Source organism: Trachypithecus francoisi, unplaced genomic scaffold (assembly GCF_009764315.1).
Source record: "Trachypithecus francoisi isolate TF-2019V2 unplaced genomic scaffold, Tfra_2.0 Lachesis_group6, whole genome shotgun sequence".
Taxonomy (NCBI): Eukaryota; Metazoa; Chordata; class Mammalia; order Primates; family Cercopithecidae; genus Trachypithecus; species Trachypithecus francoisi.
This window is the reverse complement of record NW_022681471.1, coordinates 22,718,986-22,746,896: the sequence shown is the minus strand read 5'-3', so window position 1 is coordinate 22,746,896 and position 27,911 is coordinate 22,718,986. Positions and strand designations below refer to the sequence as shown.

At 39.7% G+C, this 27,911-nt stretch overlaps 1 protein-coding gene across 1 annotated transcript in view; it reads left to right on the top strand.

Annotated features, from left to right (window-relative positions):
- Window positions 1-27,911, top strand: part of GPC3 (glypican 3) — a 456,145-nt gene that overhangs the window by 282,427 nt on the left and 145,807 nt on the right. Inside the window, exons 4-5 of the mRNA XM_033200897.1 lie at window positions 7,716-7,849; window positions 20,307-20,432. Of these exons, the coding sequence (XP_033056788.1) occupies window positions 7,716-7,849; window positions 20,307-20,432 (260 nt within the window). The remainder of the gene's footprint in view (window positions 1-7,715; window positions 7,850-20,306; window positions 20,433-27,911) is intronic.

Genomic DNA, 27,911 nt, shown 5'->3' with positions numbered 1-27,911 from the left:
CCTCACCAGCATCTGTTGTTTTCAGACTATTTAACAAAAGCCATTCTAAATTCTGTGAGATGATATCTCATTGTGATTTTGATTTGCATTTCTCTAATGATTAGTGATGATAAGCTTTTTTTTTACATCTTTATTGGCCACTTGTATGTCTTCTTTTAAGGAGTGTCTGTTCATGCCCTTTGCCCACTTTTTAATGGGGCTATTTGTTTTTTGCTTGTTGATTTATTTAAGTTCCTTATAGATTCTGGATATTAGGCTTTTGTCAGATGCATAGTTTGCAAATATTTTCTCCCATTCTGTAGGTTGTCTGTTTACTCCCTTAATAGTTTCTCTTGCTGTGCAGAAGCTCTTTAGTTTAATTAGGTTCCACTTGCAATTTTTGTTTTTGTTGCAATTGCTTTTGAGGATTTAGCCATAAATGCTTTGCCAAGGGTGATATCAAGAAGTGTATTTCCTTGGTTTTCTTCTAGGATTTTTATAGTTCAAAGTCTAATATTTAAGTCTTTAATCTATCCATCTTGAGTTAATTTTTATATATGGTGAAAGATAGGGGTCCAGTTTCAATCTTTTGCATATGGCTAGCCATTTATCCTAGCACCGTTTATTGAATAGGGAGTCAACTTTGCCAAAGATCAGATGGTTAAACATCAGAATTTTTGTAAATGTAGGAATTACCAAAGATTTTGTAGTCAACCCAATAATCTGAATTCTGGAGCCAGGGTCAAGGGACATCCTGCAGGCAGCAAGTGGCAGGCTAGACCTACTTGGGAGCCTCCTCTTCCATAGAATTTGACATGCAGTGCTTTCGTATGGTTACTAATTGTCTCTTACTTGGCAGACCAAAGAATTTAAATCATCCCACTATTGGCTTACTGCCAGTTGAAATACTACCTGAAACCTAGGTTAAAATTGAATGTCAGTTTTCTGTTGAACAACTTTAGCCATTTCTTGGAATATGTTTAGAGGATTTTTCATCATTATTACTGTCTTCCAATTATGGGTAAGGTGTCCACATAACCACAGACCTGGGCCACACCCAATACTGGGAATCCCCAGAGCCTATGCCAGTGACAGAAACCCATGACACGGGAAAATCGAAAACAGAAACATAGGTTTTAGAATCAGACAGACCAGCATTCAAGTCCCAGCTCTACCATTTACTAACATTGTGACCTTGCTTTTAAGTTCCCCAACTTTTGTGAGCTTCAGTTTCCTTATATCTAAAAACGGGGCTAATAATACCCATTCTGTGTAATCCCAGCGCTTTGGGAGACCAAGGTGGGCAGATCACTTGAGTCTAGGAATTCAAGACCAGTCTGGGCAACATGGTGAGATCCCGTGTCTAGCTACATTAGCTAGGCATGGTGGTGTGTGCCTGTAGTCCCAGCTGCTCAGGAGGCTTGAGTGGGAGGATTACCTGAGCCTGGGGAGATCAAGGCTGCAGTGAGCCGTGACCACACCACGGCACTCCAGCCTGGGCAACAGAGCAAGACCCTGTCCCAAAAAAATAAATAAATAAGTAATACCTGCTCTGTATACCTCAGAGCGTTGTTGGTAGGACTGAGTAAAGAGAATGGAGAATGGATGTAGAAGTTATCTATGAAGCACTAGGTTGGAATAGGGTATTGTGTAAGAAACGTGAAGTGTTGGTATTGTTGAGAAGCTTTCGATATAGGCTTTCTTTCTCTGTTCAGCCATCTGGAGTAAAAGATCAAGTCTGAATTTTTTTTGTCACTTGAGAGTTCCCAGAACCAACAGTGAATAGGGGCCTGAGAATGACAGATTTTAACCAATGGAGTAGCTGCATTTCTTGACATATTCATTATAAGGTATAGGAGTGAATTATATCAGACCAAATTTTTGCATGATTTCAGAGTCTTTGGTAATAAGGGGATTCAGGACACACCACCCCAAAATATGGCACCTTTGCATTTAAGAAAACCCCCAAAACAAGAAAGTCACTCTCACCTTCCCCTCACCCTTCTCCCCTGAAGCAGGTCATAAAACCTAACTGACCCTCTTCTGAAGTATGTCATAAGACCATCATGTGAGAGGTGCCCACCCTATACCCAGAAGAAAGAAACATCTTTACCTCCAAAGTTACAGGGATACAAAGAAAAATCTGAAGAAACTGCCCTGGCTAAGTTTCCCCCAGTTTATTACCATTCGGTTATAACCTCTTTGTCCAATCACAATTCACCACTCTCCATTTCCTTAAAAAACTTAGCATAAAAATCCACAGCTTTCCCCATTTCTTTGGGTCTTCCTTTCTAAAGGCTCTTGTGTGGTGTAAAACTTATATTAAACATATTTGTATGGATTTCCCTTTTTAATTTGTCTTTTATTACAGGTGCCTCAGGCATAGGTCAAGAAAATAAAATTTTCCCTGCCCTGCAATAACATACTCCATTCAGAAAGTAATTTTCACCTTTTTTTTTTTCCAAGGAAACTGAGAAGAAAATATGGCACTTCAAATATCCTATCTTCCTCCTGTGTATAGGGCTAGAGTTACAGGTAGAGTGAAGCTATGGGACCAGGTTACAGTGAAGTCCTGGTGTGGGTGAGAGGTGGAAGTGGGGTGGTAGGCCAGGTTTCTTGATGCCCAGCCTACTGGGCTCTGCATGATCTAGACCATGCTTGTCCAACCTGCAGCTTGCAGGCTGCATGCAGCCCAAGATGGCTTTGAATGTGGCCCAACATAAATTCATAAACTTTCTTAAAACATTATGATATTTTTTGGTGATTTTTTTTTCTAGCTCATCAGCTATCGTTAGTGTTAGTTTATTTTATGTGTGGCCCAAGACAATTCTTCTTCTTCCAATGTGGCGCAGGGAAGCCAAAAGATTGGACACCCCTGATCTATACCTTGCTGGGTCCCAGCAGTGTATTTTCCTTATGTAGGTGCAAGGATGGTGCTTCTGGATCCTGGCAGAAAAGAATGATGCTAAGGTTACTAAAATGTCTTCCTGGCCAGGCGTGGTGGCTCACGCCTGTAATCCCAACACTTTGGGAGGCCGAGGCAGGTGGATCATGAGGTCAGGAAATCGAGACCATCCTGGCTAACACGGTGAACCCCGTCTCTACTAAAAATACAAAAAATTAGCCGGGCACAGTGGTGGGTGCCTGTAGTCCTAACTACTCAGGAGGCTGAGGCAGGAGAATGGCGTGAACCCGGGAGGTGGAGCTTGCAGTGAGCTGAGATCGCACCACTGCACTCCAGCGTGGGCGACAGAGCGAGACTCTGTTTCAAAACAAAAAAAATTATTTTCCTGGCCTGGATATGGTCAGAGGCCCTGCCTTCTTCTTATGTTTCAGGATTTGTAACCCTGCAGAACACTATTGCTTTCCTTGTCATAAGTCTGGCACATAAATAAAAAACACCTTTAGGAATCACGGTCTATGGAAAACAAAAAGGTTTTATACTCCAGTCTTTTGATAGAGACACTCACCTATCCAATAAATTCCCTCCAACTAACCAAATTTAAAGGTAGCAGCATCCTTAACTAGATACATTAGTCAGTGAAAGGAAATTGGATTGCACTTCTTATTTAAGAGCCTAAAACTTCTGGGCAGGATACTGATTTCTAAAATGCCACTTGGGAGGCTGACTTCTTCAGTAGGGGCTGCTGAAGAATAAGACTCAAGTCTCCCAGCATAGCCTGACGTTTCCCAAGTGTGAAGCTGAAAGGACTTCTTTAATGTGAATGCTGCATCTCTTGTAAGTTATGTTTTCTTTTAGTGTCCACTTCTCAAAATAAGCTCATAATATTCACCTATAGCTCACATAGTGTGGAGGTGAAAGATGTAGGGAGAAGGGCCCAAAGGAGGGAATATATTTGACAAATGCTTTGTATATGAGAAGAATTTGCTTCATGGTAGATTTGTGGAAGAAAATGCAGCCTGTCTGATAAGATATGGCACATTTCAGATGGAGGAGTAGGGTTATTGGCAGGACACCATTGTTTGCCCCTTACCCCACACAGAGCCTTGGAAAGTTGGCTTGATAATACCACATTGGGTGGCTTGGGAAGAAAGGTCAGACTGCAGAGTGGCGACATTATCATTTGTTCTTGACCTTCCTACTTTTGCCTCAGCTGCACCCCTTTCCAGTAGGTTGGGGCTGGTGAGGGCAGGGAGGGGGTCAAAAACTTTAAAGTCTTGCTGTGGACCAGATACTATTCACTGATACAAAGGGCTGACTTTCTTTCTTTTTTTTTTTTTTTTTTTTTCGGAACTAAAAAAGAACTTTATTTATTGAGGGCAAGGGGATGCAAACAATACAAAAATCAAAAGCTTATCTGGTATTTAACTTTCCTTTCTCAGCTTGTCAAATGGGAGTTTAGATTTTATTTTTACATTTGCTAAGGGTCCTGATCTGCTCATGAAATCCTTCTATGGGGGAAGCTGTGGGGCAGATTCCTTAAGCGACCCTTTGGGACAACTCTTATCAGGGAGGAGGGAATTGCTCGTTTCTGCCTACTTCTTTCCCTTCTGCTTCATGTGTACTACAAAATAGTCATTGCATGCAATGGTGAGGCCCGCAATTAGGGAAAAGAAGCTCTGGAAGCCCACTTTGCCATCTCTGCACTGGTCCAGGTCCTTCATTATTTTGTCCACGGCCAGAGGGTCTTTTTGATTTTCCAAAAATCCAGTGAACTCCTTTTCCATGAGTACTCTCAGGTCCTCCTTTGTTTTTTTTTTTTTTTTTTTTTTTTTTTTTTTTTTTTTTTTTTTTTTGAGGCGGAGTCTCGCTCTGTCGCCAGGGCTGGAGTGCAGTGGCCGGATCTCAGCTCACTGCAAGCTCCGCCTCCCGGGTTTACGCCATTCTCCTGCCTCAGCCTCCTGAGTAGCTGGGACTACAGGCGCCCGCCACCTCGCCCGGCTAGTTTTTGTATTTTTTTTAGTAGAGACGGGGTTTCACCGTGTTAGCCAGGATGGTCTCGATCTCCTGACCTCGTGATCCGCCCGTCTCGGCCTCCCAAAGTGCTGGGATTACAGGCTTGAGCCACCGCGCCCGGCCAGGTCCTCCTTTGTTAAGTAGCCTTTATCCCCTGCGAATTTGTGAAATGTAAACATCATGGTTTCCATGGCGTGCTCCATTTGAGACGGCATTTTGGTGTGGTCTGTTGAAGCCTTGGCCGAGGCGCGGCGGACGCTGGGCGAGCTGTACGCGGGGCGGCGAGGCGAGCGCGGCGGGCTGTGTGCCTTCCTTAGACTTTCAACGGGGAAGGAGATTTCACAGCTGTGGGTTGCAAGTAGACAAGTTACTGTGAAAGATGTGTGAAAGATTTGATTTTGGTGCTGGATTGGGAACAGGTGTAGGTCAAGAGAATGTGTACTGTGCTTCTGAATGTGCCAAGAATACTTTGATCCTAGTGAAGTAAGTTCTCACATGAATGTTTGTTCACAGAATAATAGATATTAATGGAACAAACATCAAGGTTTTGTTCCATGAAATTTCACCTGCATTTTCACAAAGTAAACATGTATATGTCTTCAGATAGAAAGTGGTAATACATAGTCTGCCCTCATTTATTTGGCATCTGCATTATATGCTTTGAAAATGAATGGAACTTAACTCTCCAGTCCAGCTAGGTAGCCCCTGACCTAAAGCACCCTACCAGACTGCTGCTAGTTAAGGCATATTCATGGAATGCACACACTTTGTTTGAAATTAATATTAGCCCAAGTCACATAGCATTCCATAAGCACGTCTGAAAAGTTCAGTATCATGCATTCCAAAGCTAAATTGAATGTCTTTAAGTGTCTTCGGCTTTTGTTTTATTCCCATTAAGATAAACCATTGAGTATAGCTCATCTGAATATCAAACTATAGATGCTATCTTTTATAAATGAAGGTGATGCTACTCTGATTCTAGATTTTTTTTCTAATTCAATAATGTATGTATATGAAAAGCCTTCCAAAGCTGTATAAATAGATAACTTAGTAAATGCTGTCAGGACCATCTTGAGAAATCCAGAAGCTGGGATTACCACACAGAGCCCATGGCTTATAAGTAGAGTGCTGAGCTGAGGCTGATAATAGAAGATTCTTTCAATTCGCTTCAATTAATTCACCTAACAGTGCACAAAATCCAGTCTGAATAGCGTGGAAATACAAAAGTGACAAACATACAACCCTTCTCCTTGCCAAATATTTCTAATATTTTTCCTGAAGTTTACAGTCTATATATTTACCTTGGCTACGTTGGGTGGCTATGTTTTTGGGGACTGGTAATTCTTTATATTTTTCTACAGTATACAGTGTAAGCCACTGGAAGGTCAAGCATTATCTGCTAGGAAGGAAATACCGCATAAACTTTGAAATCAGACAAATGGGTTCTAAGTCAGACAAGTCAGTCCACTGTTTATTTGCCTCATGCAAGTCACTTAACTCCCTAAGCCTCAATTTCCTCATCTCTAAAATGGGGATGATAATCGTTGGCATAGTGCCTGGCACAAGGGAGATATATAAGAATGTTAATATTCATATTTTTTATATGGAAGTTCATTTAGGCCTTTGCTTGAATGTGAAAAAAGTAGCAAATCTAGTAATAATTAAACCAAAAAAATCAAGTAGAATGGAGCTAAGTAAGAAAGATTATGCCATTTTTAAAAAAAGTATTGCTATATGAGTGTAAAAGAGGTCAGCTTTAGAGAGAGATATCCAATAAATATTTCTGAATGAATGAATGAATGAGAAAAGATGGAAGGAAGAAAGGGAGGGAAGAAGGGAGGAAAGAAGGAGACAGGGAGGAAGGAAGAAAGGGAGAATCTTGAGCAATTATATTTTTAAAATACTTTTAATCCTGAGCTTATTTAATGATATATGATTCACAGGTGATTACGCTTGCTTATTTATTTATTAGAAACAGGATCTCCTATTACTCAGGCCGGAGTGCAGTGGCACAATCATGGCTCACTGCAGCCTTGACCTCCTGGGCTCAAATGATCCTCCTACCTCAGCCTCCTGAGTAGCTGGGACTACAGGTGTACACCACCATGCCTGGCTAATTTTTTACTTTTTGCAGAGACTGGGTCTTGCTGTGTTGCCCAGGGTGGCCTTGAACTCCTGACCACAAGTGATCCTCTTGCCTCAGCCTCCCAAAGTGTTGGAATTACAGGTGTGAGCTACCTGTCACTGGCTACTGATTGGTTGACTTGTCTTCTTCCCTTGGGCATTTTTAGGAAAGCCAGATGAGCAACCACACTTTTTATCAGAGTACCTTAGCTTGGGTCTTATATCAAAATACTCATAGAAATTGGGAGCACTCTGTGCTTGGGAGGCTGCTCTTATGTTAACTGGCTACACAACTCTCATCTTCTGCACCAGTTCTTCCTAAATTTTGCAATTCCCTTTTGTGAACTTCTTCATATGTATTAATACCAAATGCCATTGAAAGGTATGAATAACATGAGGCCTGTGTTGACAGTCCTCTCAAATGTATACATCACTGTAGAAAAAAAAGCCATTTTTTTTATCTTAGGAAATCTCTGAATAGGCTGTACTCAGAATGGGGTCCCCATTCTCAGTCTCCAGCCTTCTTTCCACCAATGGTTCTTTGCCTTACAAGCTTATCACCTTTTTTCACTCTAGTCATAGCTTTGTTCTGCTATTTAAAATTGGGGGAAGAAATTGAAGTGCCTTTCAGAATTTGTTTCTACTATCATATCTGCACAAGTATCATATAATTATATTGCATTTCTTTTTTCAGATTGGCAAGTTATGTGCCCATTCTCAACAACGCCAATATAGATCTGCTTATTATCCTGAAGATCTGTTTATTGACAAGAAAGTATTAAAAGTTGCTCATGTAGAACATGAGGAAACCTTATCCAGCCGAAGAAGGTGAGAGGTTTCTTTTTTTCTTTATTCCAGCATACAATTAGCAATTGTATTTTAAGGTCAAAAACTACTAGAGTGAAACTTCTTAAATACATGTTATTTAGTTCTTCTGAGTAGAGTGCTTGATTAATTAAATTTTATCATCTGTCAATGTTTAAAAAAAGATATGGTATTATATCCAAGCCATATTTAAATGTAAATTTACTGCTCATAAATATCTAGTACAGCAATACGTGTGGAAAGGACTTCCCTATTCAAGATCTTTTATTGATTAAGCAAAATAGTTTCTGCTTACAATCTTGTCTAACAATTTCTTGGCTTGCTTTGTAGCTTTTCCCATTATTAACAGTGAGTCAGAGGTAAATTCACCAGAGAGAAGCTGGTGAGACACATTCATGTGTATACACACACACACATACACAGACACTGCACACTTTACGCACTCTTTTAAAAATGATAAAATGAAGGATCTGGTTCCTGGTTCTTAAAACAACAGTCAAGGAACAAAATCCAGGTTTGTTTCTTGTTCTCTTCATCCATTCTCCCCTGATCCAGGTTCCCTCTATCCCCATTCTATTTTTTGATTACAATAAAGGGGTAGAAATTGGATCAAAAGCCCAATACAACTCTAGAAGAACTGCCCTACCTGAAAAGACTGCACATGTAGCCAGCCCTACCACTGGCTCAAGAATAGCTAGACATGAGTTGTTCCTATTAACCTTGAGGGGGTTAGGTGAGATTGGCCTATAGATAGAAAATGAAGAAAGGAATTATGTAACATCCCAGATTTGGGCTAAACTATTCCATTCCTCTCATTTTCCTATAGGGGTTTCTGAGATGGTAATTCTTAGCGTGATCTGATACAATTTAGGATGAAAGAAGGCGGTAATGCAACTTAACAGAGTTCCCCTACTGAAGCATTTTGGAAAGTCCTTATTTCTTCTCTTTTGTTGACTTCCAATCTAATGGATTCCTAGTTTCCCTGTAGTAGCTATTTTAAAATGTGATTCCAGGACTTCTGGGAGTCCAGTGACACTTTCAGGGCACCTATGAGATGTTCCTTTTGCTAATTACATATTTGTGTGAAACTGGATATTGTTCATATACTTCAACCAAAACAATTTATTACAACATATTAAATGCAGAAGTCAATAGGAGAATCTAACTATCCCCTATCAAGCGAGACAGTAGAGACAGCTTGCAAAAATGAAAAATGATACCATTTTTTTCACTATTGTCATGAAATGTTATTAATATTTATATTAACATGTAATAGGCCCATAATTGCTAGTTTCAAATTAATAATAAATTTTAAATTTTAAAAAAATTCTGGCCGGGCGCGGTGGCTCAAGCCTGTAATCCCAGCACTTTGGGAGGCTGAGACAGGCGGATCACAAGGTCAGGAGATCGAGACCATCCTGGCTAACACGGTGAAACCCCGTCTCTACTAAAAATACAAAAAAACTAGCCGGGCGAGGTGGCGGGCACCTGTAGTCCCAGCTACTTGGGAGGCTGAGGCAGGAGAATGGTGTAAACCCAGGAGGTGGAGCTTGCAGTGAGCTGAGATCCGGCCACTGCACTCCAGCCCGGGTGACAGAGCAAGACTCCGTCTCAAAAAAAAAAAAAAAAAAAAATTCTAAAACAGTAAATATCAATAAATATATATCATATAAACAAAATCTCTTTGGGATCCTGAGGCTGCAGTCATTCAAAATGTTGATGGAGTCTAGAGGACCAACTTCCAAAGTGGCTCACTTACAAGTGTAACAAGTTAGTGCTGGTTGTTGGAAGGAGGTCTCAGTTCCTCACCATATGGACCACGTGAATGGCCTCAGGACATGGAAGCTGGCTACACCACAGTAAGTGATCCGTGGAAGACAGCAAGGAGAAAGCTATAGTGTCTTTTATGGCCTAGTCTTTGAAGTGACACATCATCAATTTTGGCATATTTGATTTGTTAGAAGTGAGCCACTAATTCTTTGTGGTTTTTTGTTTTGTTTTATTTTTTGAGACAGAGTCTTGCTGTGTCACCCAGGCTGGAATGCAATGGCGCCATCTCAGCTCACCGCAACCTCTGCCTCCTGGGTTCAAGCAATTCTCTTGCCTCAGCCTCCCGAGTAGCTAGGATTACAGGCGCCTACCACCACGCCTGGCTAATTTTTGTATTTTTAGTAGAGACAGGGTTTCACCATGCTAGCCAGGCTAGTCTCAAACTCCTGACCTCAGGTGATCCACCTGCCTCAGCCTCCCAAAGTGCTGGGATTACAGGCGTGAGCCACTGCGCCCAGTCAGTGAGCCACTAATTCTAATCCACGCTCAAGGAGAGGGAGGAAATTAAGCTCCACCTCTTGAAGGGAGGAGAATCAAGGAGTTTGTGGACGTATTTTAAAACTACTTCAGGGCTCCCAACATCAAAATGTTTGAGACCCATTTTCCTATAGCATAGGGGTTCTTTGGAAAATTTTTGTCTTTTGGGCCATATATTAAGGCCCTCTTTTGCACCTGCCTGTCCTTTGTCCATTTTTCTCCGTTGCATTTACTCTTGGACTGAACCACCTGAGGAATAAACTTCAGTTCATCTAAGGCATTGACCTTTAACTAGTGGCAACCCCTTCCATATTTGACTGAAGTAAAGATGATAGATAGGTAGATAGATACATAGCTAGATAGATAGATACATAGAAAATCCTCACTTAACTATGTCTGTAAGTTCTTGGAAACTGCAATTTTAAGCAAAATGGCATATAACAAAACCTATTTTTTCCTCATCACCATTATAACAAAACGATGTTGAATGAAACCACATTATTCAAAGACCTGCTGTACATTGTTTCACTTTAAGTTTCAGTTTCCAAGAACTTATAAATGACATTAAGTGAGGACTTACTGTATATGTGTGTGTGGGTGGGGGGTATCTTTATTCAATTCAGCAAAAATTTAGTAAACACTTGTTAATACCAAAATGTATACTAGGCACTGAAAATACAAAGACACAATCTATGCTCTCCAGCTCAGTTTAATGGGAAATAGACTTAAATACAAATAATTCCAAAATAGCTTTGTAAGTGCTAAAGCAAAAGAATGTCCAGAGTACAGAGGCCGCCTACAGGGAAAGACAGAACCTTGAGGCTTCATGGAGGAAGTGGTATATGAATCTGTAGCCGAATCACATGCAGAGCTTTCTCAAAATTAACACACCCACTCAGTCCCATTTTGAGATTACTCTGCCAACCTAGACACATTTATAAGTAGGAGGTTTATCCAGGCCTGTTGCTATGACTTCTGTCTTGGGCTCTGGGGAACTCATTCCCCTTCACCGTAGTGGGGACAGCTGTATGTGTGTTGATTCCTCCAGGGAAAGAAGAAATTGATAAATGAGGTTTTGGTTGGCCACCGGATTTGGTACCTTGTTTAGATTCATATACATATATTTCTGAGACTGAGTCTCGCTCTGTCACCCAGGCTGGAGTGCAGTGGCACGATCTCAGTTTACTGTGACCTATGCCTCCCAGGTTAAAGCCATTCTCGTGAGCCACCACACGTGGCCTAGATTCATCCTCCAAGGAAAAGAAAGGATAGTAAGAAAAATTGACAAAGCCTGTAGAGTTGAGTAAATGATGGTCAGGCAGAGCTTCTTTGGGTGTTGGGAGCTTAAGCGTGCCCAACGATGTTACTCACTTTTATTGAAACTGAAGCATTAGAATCTGAGATGGAGCCTTTCTTTGTGAATTCTCTGGCAGAAGAAGAAAACAAAACAACAGGAGAGTATCTGATTTTATTTAACTCCCTCAAATAGGCATTGTAACCCCTCTTAGGGAGAGAGGAGAAGTGGGAATTAAGATGATCTCTTGCTAAATGCACTGCCCCCTGCAATCTGATGTTATTAAGAGGGTTTGTTTTTGCAGTGTTAGTACCTCTATAAATCTCTCAGTATGTTATCTGCACAGCATTTCACACTGTCCAGAAAAATATATGTGCCTCTAGCACTTCTCATGCCCATGCCCAAGCTCCGTCCTCTGTTGTTAAAAATATGATAATTGCAAAGGAACCCTATTGTAGCATTCAGTCTGTGGAGGTTGTGAGCAAGCTGTCTGAATCTGATTATGAGTTGAAAAGCCCTTTGCCTTATTAAAATAACAACACACAATGAAATGCTGGATTCCTTTGGTAGCATTCAGAAGTCATCTGCTTGTTTTGTCTGCCCCCAACTGGGTAGTTTGCAACACACAACTAATCTTAGAGATAGCTTAGTTCAATTTCAAGGCGATTTGATACTCAACTGGTGGTCTATGTGTGGGACTCAGTGTTCCTTTAAGGGATAAGTATTGAAAATATCTGTCATCAGATTTCAAACAGTGAGTGGAGAACAAGATGCACAACTAGTACAATCAGAAAAGAAGAAATCAGATCTTCACAGCCCCTTCTAGCTTTCATATTTTCGGCACATCTCAGTTGTCAGCTTCTCCCTTCTTTGCCCTTCCGAATGTCTACTTCACTGCTTCCCTTATGATACTGTTTCCCTTGCCATGTTTATACAATATACTGTTTGGTTGAGTACATGGACAATATTCTTCCATTGTTCAAATGCCGAATCTATGGTTGAATAGTCCATCTTGCATCTACATATACCAAGCTTTTGGCCCAACTGCTAACCTGTGAGAAAGTCACACAATCCCTCCACCCTTGTGAAATTATATCTACATATTCCAGCCCTCTCCTTCCGGTGCCCCCCCCTTCCCCTCTGACTTGGTCTAAAGGGGCAATGGATCAGGTAACACTAGTAAATGACCTAGAAAGCAAAGAACAAAAACTGATCTCAGCTCCCCTAGTCCAAAATCAATGCGTACTCCCACCCACTCTGAACAAAACAACAAAGTATGTCCTGAGTGAATCAACGAGTTCTGGATCTAGTACAAGTCATTCTGCCCTAAATAGGCCTCTACTTCTTTCAACATTTGTCAACACCATCTCTATGCTTCACATTGTGTAAGGGTTAGGCTCTGAGGAATGAAGGGGCACCTAGCTTAGTTAGGGAGGGAGACATGCAAATGAATAATTTCCATACATTGGGGGTGAGTGCCAAATCAGAGCTATGTGCAAAAGAGTGGCAGTGTCACAGATGGGGAAGATAGCCCCTCTCCTGGGAGCATTAAGAAAAACTTCTTGGAAAAGGTAACTTTTGAGCTCAGCCTGAAGGATAAGTTCAAACAAACTCAGCAGATTGAGGAAGGAAAGGAGGGCATTCTGGGCAAAGGGAACACTGAGAAAAAGTATGGGCAAGTCTTTAGAATGGTAGAAAGCTCTAGTTTGGGATTAAACTGTGAAAGGCTCTCTCCAGCAGAATTAGGCATGATCTTACGTCATTCCTATTTTCGTTATTTTAGTTTAGGTACTTTTCTTGCATTGTCAACTTTTAAAAATAATAAGCTCATATTACTTTACATGAAGATAAAAAAATGAGCCTTAATAATAAAGGAAAAACGTTCCAGGTCTGCAGTCAGGGATGAAAAACTGTTTTTACTTGCAGTGATTTCCAATTAGTGCTGCTTTGATGCCTGCCGAAGCAAATCATTGCAAGAAAGCAAAGGCAGTCCCCTCCCCTGCAACCAAAGAAGGGGAGGGATGATCCTCTTCAGGATGATGGAAGCCCTCCAGGGAAGATCACGTGCACTCAGCTGCCATATTTGAAAATGGCTCGTGCATGCAAAGGGGCCCTATCCTTTAGTTCCACATTTAACACATTGAATGGAAACCTCTAGGAAGAGACTTTTTCCTGAGCAGGCTGTCGTAAGCAAATGTTGGATCTGTCTGAGAGCCGTAAGTGTCAGAATTTGTATGTCAATGCTATGTTTGACATGTATGTATTAGAATAAAGTGGAATTACAATCAAAGAACATTCCCTTCAATCAAATTGTTTTTCCCATCCCAGGCAACTAATTGTCCAAACTTTCTATCCTCTTTTTTTTTCCCCCTGGAACAATTCAGTTGAGCAGACTGTCTTAGTTCACAGGTGGAGATTCTTTTGTTGTCTGTCATGGGCTACTAGCACAAAGGAAAAAAATCTGGACTGTGTCATACATGGGTAATTAACATGTCACTTAGTTTAGTTTCATGTGTCTTTCTTTAAAGAGAAAAATAGAAATATTCAACTCCTCTTTTAAAACTATAAGCAGAGGAATATAAATCTTTATTTAGAAAATATTAAAATACACTTAATTCCTGTGCTGGAACAAGTTTAGAAAGGAATGACAGGAAGAGACAAAGAAGAGGAGAGATGAGAGAGGCCCAGTAAACTTGGTAGGAGGTAAACTACTTTTGTCACACTGCTGCTGTAGTGTCAGAGGACATTATCACCTGTTGTTGCTGTCCTTTGAAAAGCTCATTAACTCTCCAACAGTTTCTAAAGTCTTCTTCCCTACCCTCCAAAACAGTATGTCTACACTTATTTTCAATAATCAGTTTCTTTTAGAGACCAAGAATTATTTTCTCACAGTAATTCAGAAGGTTTTCCATAAAGGAATGGCCTTCACTGTAACACTGTCCTTTGGGACTCTAAGATATTGGCCAGTTTGCAAACTGTGCTGGAGACCTACTCTTTTTTCTCCAAAAGGCAGGTACTGTCTCATCCCACAGGGCCTGGGAATTAGTTGAGAACCAGGATTTATTTAATTCTGAGGTTCTTCTAGTCAAATCTACCTTGGATTCTAAGTGGATTCTAATGGAGATAATACACACTAAGAACCAAAAAGAACTCAGAGAACAAGCCTATCAAGAAGAATAGGTTTTAAAGAAATAAATGTAAAACTTTACTCAAGAGAAAAATCTAGAGCAAAATACATTGAAATATTAACAGTGATTATCTGTGTCTGGTGGGACAATGAATTTTTTCTCTTTCTATCTTTCTTTATTTTCTAAATTCTCCATAGTGAACATGTATTTCTTTTACAATGAGAAAGAAAACAAAATATTTTAGAAGATGGAGGAATAAATATATCTGAACTGTTTACAGCTGTTGCAGCGCTGAAGTGGCAGCTTTTACAAATTTCTCTTTTCTTCCCTCGCCACCTATGTGTTTATTTTATTTGCATCCAACCTGGCTTTTCCCAACTTTCCTCCATGTCTCTTTTAATTCTTCCGAGGGGCATCCCTCCTCATAATAGAGAACCCTCTCTTTCTCTAAGACATATTTCTTACCTCTTCTCTACCCTTTCTTTTGAGGGGCAGGGGTAACAGCTTTATTGAGATTTAATCCACATACTATATAATCTATCCATTTAAAGTGTGTAATTCAGTTTTTCTTAGTATATCCAGAGTTATGCAACCATCATCACAATAGATTTTGAAACATTTTCATCACCTCAGGAAGAAACTCTGTACCCTTTAGCTATCATTCCTCAACCTTCATCTCCCCAGTAGTAACCAACCACCAATCTACTGTATATCTGTATATATTTGCCTATTCTGAACATTTCACAAAAGTGGAATTATAGAATACATGGTCTTTCATGACTGGCTTCTTTCACTTAGCATAGCGTTTTCAAAGTTTACCCATATTGTAGCACATTCAGAATTTCATTCCTTTTAAGACTGAATAATATTTCATTGTATTTCATTATATATATATATATAATCATCTTTTGTTTATTCATCAGTAGATGGACATCTGTCTTGTTCCACCTTTTGGCTATTGTTAATAATGCTGCCATGAACAGAAACTTATTTGAGTACCTACTTTCAATCCTTTTGGATATATGCCTAGGAGTAGAATTGCTGGGTCATGTGGTAATTCTGTGCTTAATTTTCTGAGGAACTGCTAGATTGTTTTCCACAGTGGCAGTACCATTTTGCATTGCCACCAGCAATGTGTGAGGTTCCAATTTATTCATCTCCTCACCAGCACTTGTTGTTGTCTATCATAACCATTCTAGTGGGTGTAAAGTAGTATCTCATGGTTTTGATTTGCATTTCTCTGATGACTAATCTATCTTTTTCTTTTTTTTTTTTTTTTTTTTTTTTTTTTTTTGAGGCAGAGTCTCACTCTGTCACCCAAGTTGGAGTGCAGTGGTGTGATCTCCACTCACTGCAACATCTGCCTCCTGGGTCCAAGCAATTCTTATGCCTCAGCCTCCCTAGTAGCTGGAGTTACAGGTGCACACCACTGTGCCTGGCTAAATTGTTTGTATTTTTAGTAGAGATGGGATTTTGCCATGCTGGCCAGGCTGATCTCAAACTCCTATTCTCAAAAGATCCACCTGCCTCGGCCTCCCAAAGTACTGGGATTACAGGTGTGAGCCACTGCACCCAGCCCATAATCTATCTTTTTCTAACTTGACTTCATTTTAGCCCTCCACATCCAGTGCTTAAATTCTTAGACACAAATCCCTGTCAGGCTCAGAGAAAAAGACCTTCCTACCAGGCTCAGAGAAAAAGACCATTCAAACTGCTGTACCAAATAAGTCAAGAGGTTTACCCAGCCCAGTAGCTAACTGATTTGGGAAGAAGAATACCAGGAAAAATCTGTTGGGAGAGAATATGGTTGTACTTATTAATATCTACCTCAAAAAAGTGAGGAATTTTAATTATCTTATTGTACATAAAATTATGTAGCACTTGAAAAACTTTTAATTGTCCTGCATACATGAATTTATCTGGAATATAATATGTGTATTTCATATATATATGTGACTGTATTAGTCCATTTTCACACTGCTGATAAAGACATAACTGAGACTGGGTAATTTATAAAGAAAAAGAGGTTTAATGGACTCATAGTTCCATGTGGCTGAGGAGGCCTCACAATCGTGGCAGACGGCAAAAGGCACATCTTACATGGTGGCAGGCAAGAGAGAATGAGAGCCAAGCAAAAGGGGAAACCCCTTATAAAACCATCAGATCTCGTGATACTTATTCACTACCACAGGAACAGTAGGGGGCAAACCACCCACATGATTCAGTTATCTCCAATCTGGTCCCTCCCATAAAACATGGGAATTATGGGAGCTGCAATTCAAGATGAGATTTGGGTGGGGACACAGCCAAACAATATCAATGATACATTTCTATTCTACAGATTCATGATAGTGTTGTAATATTGGCAATGGCTAACATTGTAGAGTGATTACTGTGTGCTTACTTGTGTGGGTACTATGCTAAACACTTTACATGCATTGTCTCATTTAATCATTACAGTAAACTTGCAAGACAGGTATCATCATTATCTTCATTTTACAAATAAGGAAACTAAAGTTCAGAGAAGCTTAGAATTTGCCTAAGATTTCACTGCTCAGTAAGTGAGGGCATAGCTGACATCTGAAACTCAGCTGAGTCATACTCCATAATCAGTGCTCTTAGCTACTACTCACAACAGGTTTGAAGGGGCTGTTCTGAGAACCCAATCATTCTAACATGGTTGCAAAATAAAACTGTTCAAAATAACTAATTCAAAATAACAAATTCAAAATAACTAATTCAGAAGTAAATTTTTAAAACACAGTCTCTTTCTGTCTCCATCCTATATGCCCTGTGGAATTAATAAAGTAGGATAACTTTTTATTTTTCCAAGTTAACTTGTTCATCTTTCAAAGAGATTCCCTGAGTTCTAGAACATGATAACCCAGACTATGTTCACATTATTCACTGATACGATTTGGCTGTGTCACCACCCAAATCTCATCTTGAATTGTAGTTCCCATAATCTCCACATGTCATGGGAGGGACCAGATGGAGATAATTGAATCATGGAGGTGGTTCCCCCATCCTGTTCTAATGATAGTAAGTTAGTTCTCACAAGATCTGATGGATTTATAAGGGGCTTCCCCCTTTGCTTGGCACTCATTTTTCTCCTTCCTGCCACCATGTGAAGAAGGACATGTTTGCTTCCACTTCTGCCATAATTGTGAGTTTCCTGAGGCCTCCCCAGCCATGCAGCGCTGGCTTTTCTTTATAAATTACCCAGTCTTGGGTATTTCTTCATAGCAGTGTGAGACGAGAGTAATATATTCACTGTCTTTGTGATTTTCTTAGATTTTTATCTTAACCCTTCCAGGTAATATCTTTCTATACTAAAGTGGGAGGTCTTATGTTTATTGCAGCCCCTCATTCCCTTGACATTTAGATCAAACCTCATCTAGATCTTCTTCAAGTTGTCAATAATCTTTATGATCCACCAAGAAAACTGCAAGGGTTGGGAGAAGTTCAGGGTGTTGGTTTTTTTTTTTTAACTTCTATGGAAATCAAAATGGAAGGCCTTGCCATGGGTTCAATTTTTCTTGCCATGTGCTATGTTAGTGAGAGGGGGTTGGAGGTAGTGAAAGGCCTAAGGGAAACTCTTTCCTTTAAGAGAGGGCCATTGTTTCCCGTAGACTAATGGCCATATTCAATTTCCTTATGGAGTGGGGGGAATTACTTAGACTCAACCTTTACTCTTTCAGCTCCCACTCTTGGGAACCACATTATTACCTTGTAAAACAGAGCATCTCTCCTATTAGCTGTTAATTGAGCCCATCTTTTTCCTCTATGAGAAACTATAATGTTGACTTTTATTTTCAGAGCTCTGTATTGAGCCTCTTCTTTTTGGAGATTGATGGTGCTCAGACACCAGGGGTAGGCTGTGGGTTGGGGGGTACAGGCATAACAGGAAGCAACTTGTGGGGTATCCGAAGTTAAATATGTCCCAACAACCTTTCTTGAGTTGTTCTGTCCATTACCTTGGCTTTTCAGTGACCCAAGCCTTTGTGAATCTATGCTGAGAGCCCTTTCTCTCCCTCCCCACCTCTTAAATCATTAGTTGAAATGAATAGTTTTACGGTAATTGTCCTAGTTTGTTTTATGTTGCTGTAACAGAATTCCTAAGACTGGGTAATTTATCAAGAGAAGAGGTTTATTTATTAGACTGGGAAGTTCAAGATTGGGCGGCCTCATCTTGTGAGGCCTTCTAAGTGAAGGCCGCATACTATGTGAAAACATGGTGGAGAAAAGGAAAGGGAACTGAGCACAAGTGAAAAGGACAAATATGAGAGGCAGTCTCACTTTATAACAACCGCTCTCCTGGTAACTAATCCATTCCCTGGAGAACCAACCCAGGCTTGCAAGGCAGACATAAGTCCATTTTCACCTCTAAAAGGCACCAGCTCCCAACACTGCCACCTTGGGGACCACACCTCAACATGAGTTTTGGTGAGGACAAGCCATCTTAAACCATAGCAGTAATAAAATGAAGAATCGGATTAAGTACAAGAGGATATTTTCACCAGTCTTCCTCATTTGGCCAGATCTGAGAGCAACTCCCAGAAGGCATTCCTGGGCTAAGGACTTCCACCAGTGTCCAAATGATATTCAGGCCTCTGGTTCCTATAGAGGCCTGTACATCAGGCCAGTCCATTCTTAGCCTGGAGACAATATTGAATAATTACTCCACTGCCAGAAAATTCCCTGAATAGAGTCTCCAAAAACTTAGTATAGACATAAGGTACATTTGGATGTGAAGGATGCTTTAATTTTCTATCAGTAACATTGCTTTAGAAAATAAAGTGCGTTTTATTTTTGTCTGTTTACCACTGTACCTCTATTACATATTTTAATATTTCTTTTTAAACATACCCACTTCTCTCCAGTCTAAGGAGTATTACTTTGTGTATCCATGTACATCTGAAATGAGATAACAGACCTGAAATTTTTCTGGTATTTATGTGTGTGTGTTTACATACAATTACAGACATAATATATTCTCTCTCTCTGTCACTCTCTCTTTCTCTTTCTCTCCCTCTCTCTCTTTCTCTCACACACACACACACACATACTTGTCTTATTATATGTAGCACAAAAGCAAAAGCAAATAAATAATAAAATATACTAGAATCGTCCCCCACCCTGCTCCCTCTCCCTCACAGGAGCCACAATATACAAAGAACAAAGAAACCTTCCTTTCTGGCAGATGTGAGTTGCTCTGACTATATTGCCAGGAGAATTTCATAGAGCTTATACTGTTCTGAGCACCCTGCAATTCTGATCTGCAACCATTAGCCAGAGCCTATATGGAAACGGGCCACCTCTAGGGTAATAGCATTGTAAATTACAATCAATGCACCCAATTACACTCAGAAACCAAAAGATATGTAGTGCTCCAGTGTGCCTTATAATCAGCACCTTTGAAAATGTAGGTAACAGCATTCTGAATAAAAAAAAATGGAAGTGGAACGTCTTAGAAAATGAATGTTGGAATTAAATCATCCTTCTGATAGAAACAGCACCTTATATGGCAGGCAACTTTTTTCTAATATCATTTTATTGATTTTTTTTAAAAAAACTAAACTGTGGCCTTGTAGCCAAGAATGTCTTTAAAAATCATTTATTGCTCTAATCAGCCTGGCAGAGGCTTTCTGTCATGCTGATAAGGAAATTAAACTTTTCTCATACTGAGTTTACTTGCCTCTTATGCGCAGATGTTTTGTTTTTCTTTTAGGGAACTAATTCAGAAGTTGAAGTCTTTCATCAGCTTCTATAGTGCTTTGCCTGGCTACATCTGCAGCCATAGCCCTGTGGCGGAAAACGACACCCTTTGCTGGAATGGACAAGAACTCGTGGAGAGGTGATCTTTTTTGAAAGTTACATATAGCAATATTTGAGGAATAATTGTCATATGTTTATATAAAGGTTAATTATGTCTTCTGTCTCCATTAATTTCACAAGAAAAATTCTAGAAAAATCTATGAGGCTGAGTGTGGTGGCTCATACCTGTAATCCCAGCAGTTTGGGAGGCTGAGGTGGGCAGATCACCTGAGGTCAGGAGTTCGAGACCAGTCTGACCAACATGGTGAAACCCCATCTCTACTAAAAATGCAAAAGTTAGCCGGGCATGATGGCACAAGCCTGTAGTCCCAGCTACTCGGGAGGCTGAGGCAGAAGGATCATTTGAACCTGGGAGGTGGAGGTTGCAGTGAGCCAAGATCGCACCACTGCACTCCAGCCTGGGTGACAGAGCGAGACTCTCCAAGAAAAAGAGAAAACATCTATGATATTTTACATGATGTCTATAATTTATAGCCCTCCTAGATATTGCAGAGTTTGAAGCACATAGAGAACTGTGTCTGAAGGCAATTTTGCAGAGTTTAAAGCATAAAACAACTTTCTTTTGTCTTCGATTCTTCCATCTCCTCATTATGTGGGTCCTTATTTATTTGATTTGAAGAAATCACATTCATCTTGATAACTATCATTTATTGAGAGTTAATTGTATATTACGTACCATGCTAAGTGCTTTATATGTATTATTTATCTTTGTAACAATCCTATGAAATGAATACTGTTATTTTCCCCCATTTTACAGATGAAGATAGAGAAAGGAAGAAAAGGGAGGGAAAGAGGAATATCATTTCACTGAGCAATTTTATTGAAATATTTTATTGAGCATTTGTTTTGGGTTTTTTTTTTGTTGTTGTTGTTTTTTGTTTTTTTTGTCTTTTTGGTTTTGTTTTGTTTTGAGACAGAGTCTCACTTTGTTGCCCAGGCTAGAGTACAATGGCGCGATCTTGGCTCACTGCAACTTCTGCCTCCCAGGATCAAGTGATTCTTCCACCTCAGCCTCCCGAGTAGCTGTGATTACAGGCACCCGCCATCATGCCTGGCTAACTTTTGTATTTTTAGTAGAGATGGGGTTTCACCATGTTGGCCAGGCTGGTCTCGAACTCCTGACCTTGGATGATCCGCCTGCCTCAGCCTCCCAAAGTGCTGAAATTACAGGCATGAGCCACTCCGCCCGGCCGAGTATTCGTTCATATAATCTATGCTATCGTTATCTATGAAGAATTTGCTCATCACTGAAAAGGAAATCATATATATTAATTATATTCATTTATTCAGCAAGTATTTACTGAGCACCTTCTAAGTGCCAAGCCTGTTGAACAAAACAGACATAATTTCCTGTCCTCACAGAGTTTTCATTCTAGTGCGCTAGTGGTATTCCTACCTCCATTGCTTTCCATGTGGGAGGAATGCTTGCGATTAAAAAATTAAATCAAGAGGATACAATGCTTAGGAAACCACAAGGAGTTGATGAACATGCTTTAGAAAATGTTTGTACAAGTAGTAGCATGTTGTAGAGGAGAATACAGAAGAGACCCGAAATCGAGTTCTGAATCTTTTACTAATTAGTTGCTTAACCAAAGGCAAGTGACTTAATCTCTCTAGGCCTTGCTTTCCTCCATCTAAAAAAGGAGATGGTTGGATTAGAGTCCCTCCAGGTCTGACAGTCTGTGTGTATTTTTTTCTTATTAATTTATTCACTCATTCATACCTTCAACATTTATGTTTTGAGATATTATGTGTTAGGCACCAAGCTAGGTGCTAGGGATGCAAGTGCGAAAAAGGCAAGTTAGCTGCTTTGAAGAGCTTACATTCTAGTGGGACCCAATACCAGGACATGGAATGCTGAATGGAATTTATTAGCAGTATAATGGAGTGCAAAGAGGAAGGCTTTGGAGCCAGATGAATTTGGGTTTGCCTCTCAGTTCTGCTACTAACTGTGGCCTTGGGTGAGTCACTTAACCTAAAAAGTCTCAACGTCCTCTTCCTCTGTGGCATCTCACAGAACTGTTGTAACTATTGGGAGAGGTCATAAATGAAAAGCCCCTAGCAGACTGGCACATACTGGAAGCTCAATTTATATTACGTCTCTATTTTTCCCCCTTTCCCCTTCACTCCTCCTCTTTCCAACGCAAAACAAAAGACATGTCAGAAAATAGCTTATTCCTTATCTATGCTATTTTACTGACATGGGACAATGCGAATAAGGTTACATGACACCCTGGAAGAGGCATTGAAGTTGTATGGAGATACACTTCCCTCTAGCAAATGTAAATCAGCCTGGAAGGATTAATGGCTCCATGCACTGGAGAAATAATGTGTATTTGTTATCGTAAAAGCTCCTCAGGTACTAAGAAGAATGATGAACATGTTTTTTTGTTTTGTTTTGTTTTGTTTTTTTAATTTTCAGAGAAAAGCAGTTGGTATTTGGCTTTATAAAAAGCTGATGCTTTAAAACTGATACAAACAATAACTATTTGAAAAAGAATATATCCACAGATCAAATATGTGCTTCTTACATAAACTTGATGAGAAACCATTCCAGTGCCTTGTCCAATGTTGTTACTATAGCGAAAAATGAACAACTCGTGAATATTTGTTTTAAGCAGCTTATCTTCTAACCAGGGTCTCTTATTAAAAAGGAAATTTTACTTTACAAATATATTTATTTACTGATGTGTTCATTCATTCATGTATTTATTCTAACAAATATTGAACACTTATCCAATATCAAGCACTAATATTTGTTTCTTCATTGTGATCGTTTGAAGCAAATATTATAACCCTGCTGGATTTATCTTCTGTTGTTTATGGTGAAAAATCAGATTGATCCGGTTTTAGTTAATTTTAAAATAATTTATTCCCAGGCCTATGTATTTTGAATTATTGGAATTTTTATTGAATTTTGCTCATACTAACTACTTCATGTTTGGTACACGTTGGTGAAGGATGATGCCCTGGAACCAAGAAATTTCTCTTCTATCAAATGGTGAAATCCAAAGCCTGCTAAATTTGAATGAGTCCAAAAGTTAGCCAAATGTACTTTTTATATCATTAAAATAACTGTTAACTGAAATATTTTTGTTTCATTTGCTAGCTTTAAGCCTTAAGGTATTGAACAAAATAATAAAATAAATACTGTAGTATGGAGAAAAGCTATTATTCCAAACTTCTATTCATATTTCTGATTTCTGAAAAATCTTTATTTTCAAAATGACTTTTATTGTTAATATATACTATCCAGGAAAGAAAGAAAAGAAAGGAGGGAGGTAAGAAGGAAGGATGAAGGGAAGGAAGGGAGGAAGAAAATAAATCAAACATATTTTCAGACAGAATAAGGGTAGTGTAATCCAGGAAGTGACTCCTTCTTGGTTAGTAACCTCAGGTTATAATTAACTTGTACTTGTATTGCTGACTTAATGCAATGATAAAACTAGGGAATAATGTCAAACTAATTTTTTAAAAATTACTCAGGAATATACCTTTAATAATATGAAGTTCTTTAGCCTGAAGACATGTGTGGCCTCTATTTGTACCATTTATAAAGATTAGCTTTGCACTTGTATCTCATCTATAGTGGAAACCTCTTTCCAGAGCTTTTCAATAAATTTCTCATTTAATTTAGTCTTAAGTAACAGTTACCACTTCCTGTTGTCCAATGGGTTGTAACTTTGTTATCTTTCTAGGTCAAATTTGTGTGCCTGTAAAAAATTTTACTTTTAGTCAAGAAAAATTACGAAAATCAAGGATCCTGATAGGGAATGAGACTTGTCAGTGGAGACACTTGATCAAAAGGAAAGTATTGATGTTGAGGGAAATACTGAGCAATATTCATGTCAGCTGGGTTATTAGAGCTGTTTGTAGCCTACTATGGATGTATAGATCACTCAACTTTTAAAGAGTTAATTCCTTGTCTCTCTAAATAAGGTCATATTTTCCATCATTTGAATTTTTATCTCTTATGAATGCAGTCGATTGAAATATGAATGAAGAAAATGTTTTCACCGATTCAGTCTTAGGGAGTACCACCACATAAGCCTATCATTCATCCTTCTCAGCTTCCCACCACCCCATCTGGACTTGAGATAAACATTGGTTTGTCTACCAGGACTTAGCCAAGAAACCTTCAAATTAGCAAACTGGGCGCATGTGAGATATCCTCTTTTATGTGAGCCACCAGCATATCCTACAGGCAAAGATTTCCTACAAATGCCAAAGGCAGAAAGATCCTCCAGCTTCTGCCTTTGTCAAACTACAGAGAATTTCAATTAGAGAGTCCTTGGGACCAAGAGAAAGATAAAGGAACCCAGATTGCTGAGTTAACACTGGGCTTCCCAATAGGTAAATGTCATTTTTGCCCTGATAACACCCAAATGAAGAGTGAACATTTTTGTAAATCATTCTCAAACACCCTTTTTGCTAGGCCAAATATCTGGATAATTGACTGAATTTTCATTCATCTTCTGGATAGTTTGATACTTATAAATTAGTATAACAGAGCAACTATAAATTAGTTTTAGTTTCTATAAATTAGTTTAGAATCTATAAATTGGTAAACAGAGTTTGACACTTGTTTAGATTAGTATAACACAGAAACTGGTTAAAGTAGATATGTTCAAAAACCCCTAGTTTCTGAGGAAAAAAAAGGTGTTTTGTCTTTACATTTAATATCTGATAGGCCAGGCGTGGTGGCTCACACCTGTAATCCCAGCACTCTGGGAGGCCAAGGCAGGCAGATCACAAGGTCAGGAGCTCAAGACCAGCCTGGCCAATGTAGTGAAACCCCATCTCTACTAAAAATACAATATATATATATATATATATGCACACACATACAGGCGTGGTGGCAGGTACCTGTAGTCCCAACTGCTTGGGAGGCTGAGGCAGGAGAATTACTTTCCAGGAGGTGGAGGTTGCAGTGAGCTGAGATCATGCCACTGCACTCCAGCCTGGGTGACAGAGTAAGACTCCATCTCAAAAAAAAAAAAAAAATCTGATAATTCAGGCTCATTCCACACAGATTGAGCACTTAGTATATAATAGGGCATACCTGATAAGTATAATCCAGCTCCTGCCCCTGCTAAGGAGTTCACAACCTAATGAGAAGGATGAGGAAAGAAAATCACCCCATCTCTGCCAGGCGTGGTGGCTCACGCCTGTAATTGCAGCACTTTGGGAGGCCGAGGCAGGCAGATCACGAGGTCAGGAGATCGAGACCATCCTGGCTAACATGGTGAAACCCTGTCTCTACTAAAAATACAAAAAAAAAAAAAAAAAAAACTAGCAGGGCATGGTGGCGGGTGCCTGTAATCCCAGCTACTTGGGAGGCTGAGGCAGGAGAATGGTGTGAACCCGGGAGGTGGAGCTTGCAGTGAGCCGAGATCGCACCACTGCACTCCAGCCTGGGTAACAAAGCGAGACTCTGTCTCAAAAAAAACAAAAACAAAAAAAGAAAATCAACCCATCTCTTCCCCAGCAGTCCAGGGAGATCTCCTCTTAGAGGTATCACAACAGAGGCCCCATCCATGTGTATTGTGCGTGTGTGTGCAGACGCAAGTGTGTGCGAGAGAGAGTGTGTGTGTGTGTGTGTGTTGAGGTAAAATTTGCATGACAAAATTACCATTTTAAGGTGTACCATTCAGTGGCATTTAGTCCATTCACAATGTTATACAACCACCATCTCTCTCTAGTTCCAAGACATTTCATCACTCCAAAAGGAAACATTGTTGTACATTAACGGGCACGCCCCATTTCCCCTTTCCTCCAGCCCCTGGCAACTGTCTGCTTTCTGTCACAACAGATTTACTTATTCTAAGGGTTTCATATAAATGGAATCATTCACTTAGCATTATGTTCTTGAGGTTTATCCAAGTTGTAGCACGTATCAATACTTTATCATTTTATGGCCAAATAATATTTCATTGCATGTATATAGCATATTTTGTTTATCTATTCATCAGTTTTTATCCATTTTTATATAAACTCTGAGCAACTACTTCTCTCTCAGATCTCTCTCACTACCTCTGCACTCAGCTTAGCTCACCCTTATCCTTGAAGACAGGTCAGCCAAACCTATAGGCCTCCCATCCCCATCATCCTTGAGCACAACCTAAATAAATGCTAGCCTATCACCAGACCACATCTCTGTAATCCTTTGCAATGATTCTCCCCTGAGTCTCTGTCTCAGCCTTCTGTTTGTAGTCAGCTGGCCTCTCCTACAATTAGCACACCTCCCATAGGGGTTTATATTTCCCTAGTGACTTTGAGACTTATCAACTCTGCATAGACAACTACTTGTACTTTACTTTGTGGCATGATACCTTAGTTCCCTTTGTGATTCACCTGGAGCTGCTCATGCTACCCCTTTATCATGTTGCTGGGCCAGATGGGCCTGGCTCCAGATGTCAGCTCCAGGATATTGCTGTTTTCTGGCTAACAGTTTCTACATAGCCACTTCTGTTCATTATGAATCGGAGCTGGGCGTGGTGACACGTGCTTGTTGTCCCAGCTACTCAGAAGGCTAAGGCAGGAGGACTGTTTGAGCCCAGGAGTTTCAGTCCAGCCTGGGCACACAGCAAGACCCCATTTCTTTAAAAAAAACTATGTTATGAATGCACGTTCATCTTTAATTCTCTCATGATGACTCTGAGACTCTTACATGGGGCAGCTGGCATTACTAAATAAACTCCCTAAGATCTGCAGGGGTAAGTTGTGGTGAATCTGCCTCCTCTTTATCTTATGCAATCTTACCTCTCATTTCACCTGAGAAATTATACACACACACACACACACACACACACACACACACACACTGAATTCTCTTATTTCCACTGACCAGACAAGTCTTCCAGTGTTTCTAATGCCTCTTCAGGATTTCTCTGCTTAATTGAGAAGGCAGAAGTGAGAATATGCAAAGCAATTGTGTTAATTCTCAGAGTTTTGTCCGTTGTCTCAAAACCTTCTGGATGTTTCAGAAAAGCACAGTAAGGAAACATTTTTCTTTCCTTTCTGCTGGGTTGGAAGGATAGACTGTGGCATGTCAGCAAGTTGAAGTGAATATGAGAGAACCATCAACACCCAATTCATGAGATGTGTAAAATCATACAAACAATTAAATGACTGAAATAGCTTCTTTTTTCGCCTATGATCTAGGAAAGGCAAGGGAGAATAGTTGATTCTGCTTTTATAATGCAATTATTTTAACAACACAGTATGTTTTGAGGAATTTGGTTGGGGGCACAGTTCTTTCTTTTCTTTAATTTTTATTTCTATAGCTTTTGGAGTACAAATGGGTTTTTGTTACATGGATCAATTATGTAGTGGTGAATTCTGAGATTTTAGTGCATCTATCACCCAAGTAGTGTATGTTGTACCTAAAAATTTCTAATACAAAAAAGTCTTTCACTGGTTTACATGGAAACAAGGAAAGACCTTCAGAATCTTCAATCTGGTAATAAAGAGATTAAGTAAAAAAAAGACCTATATT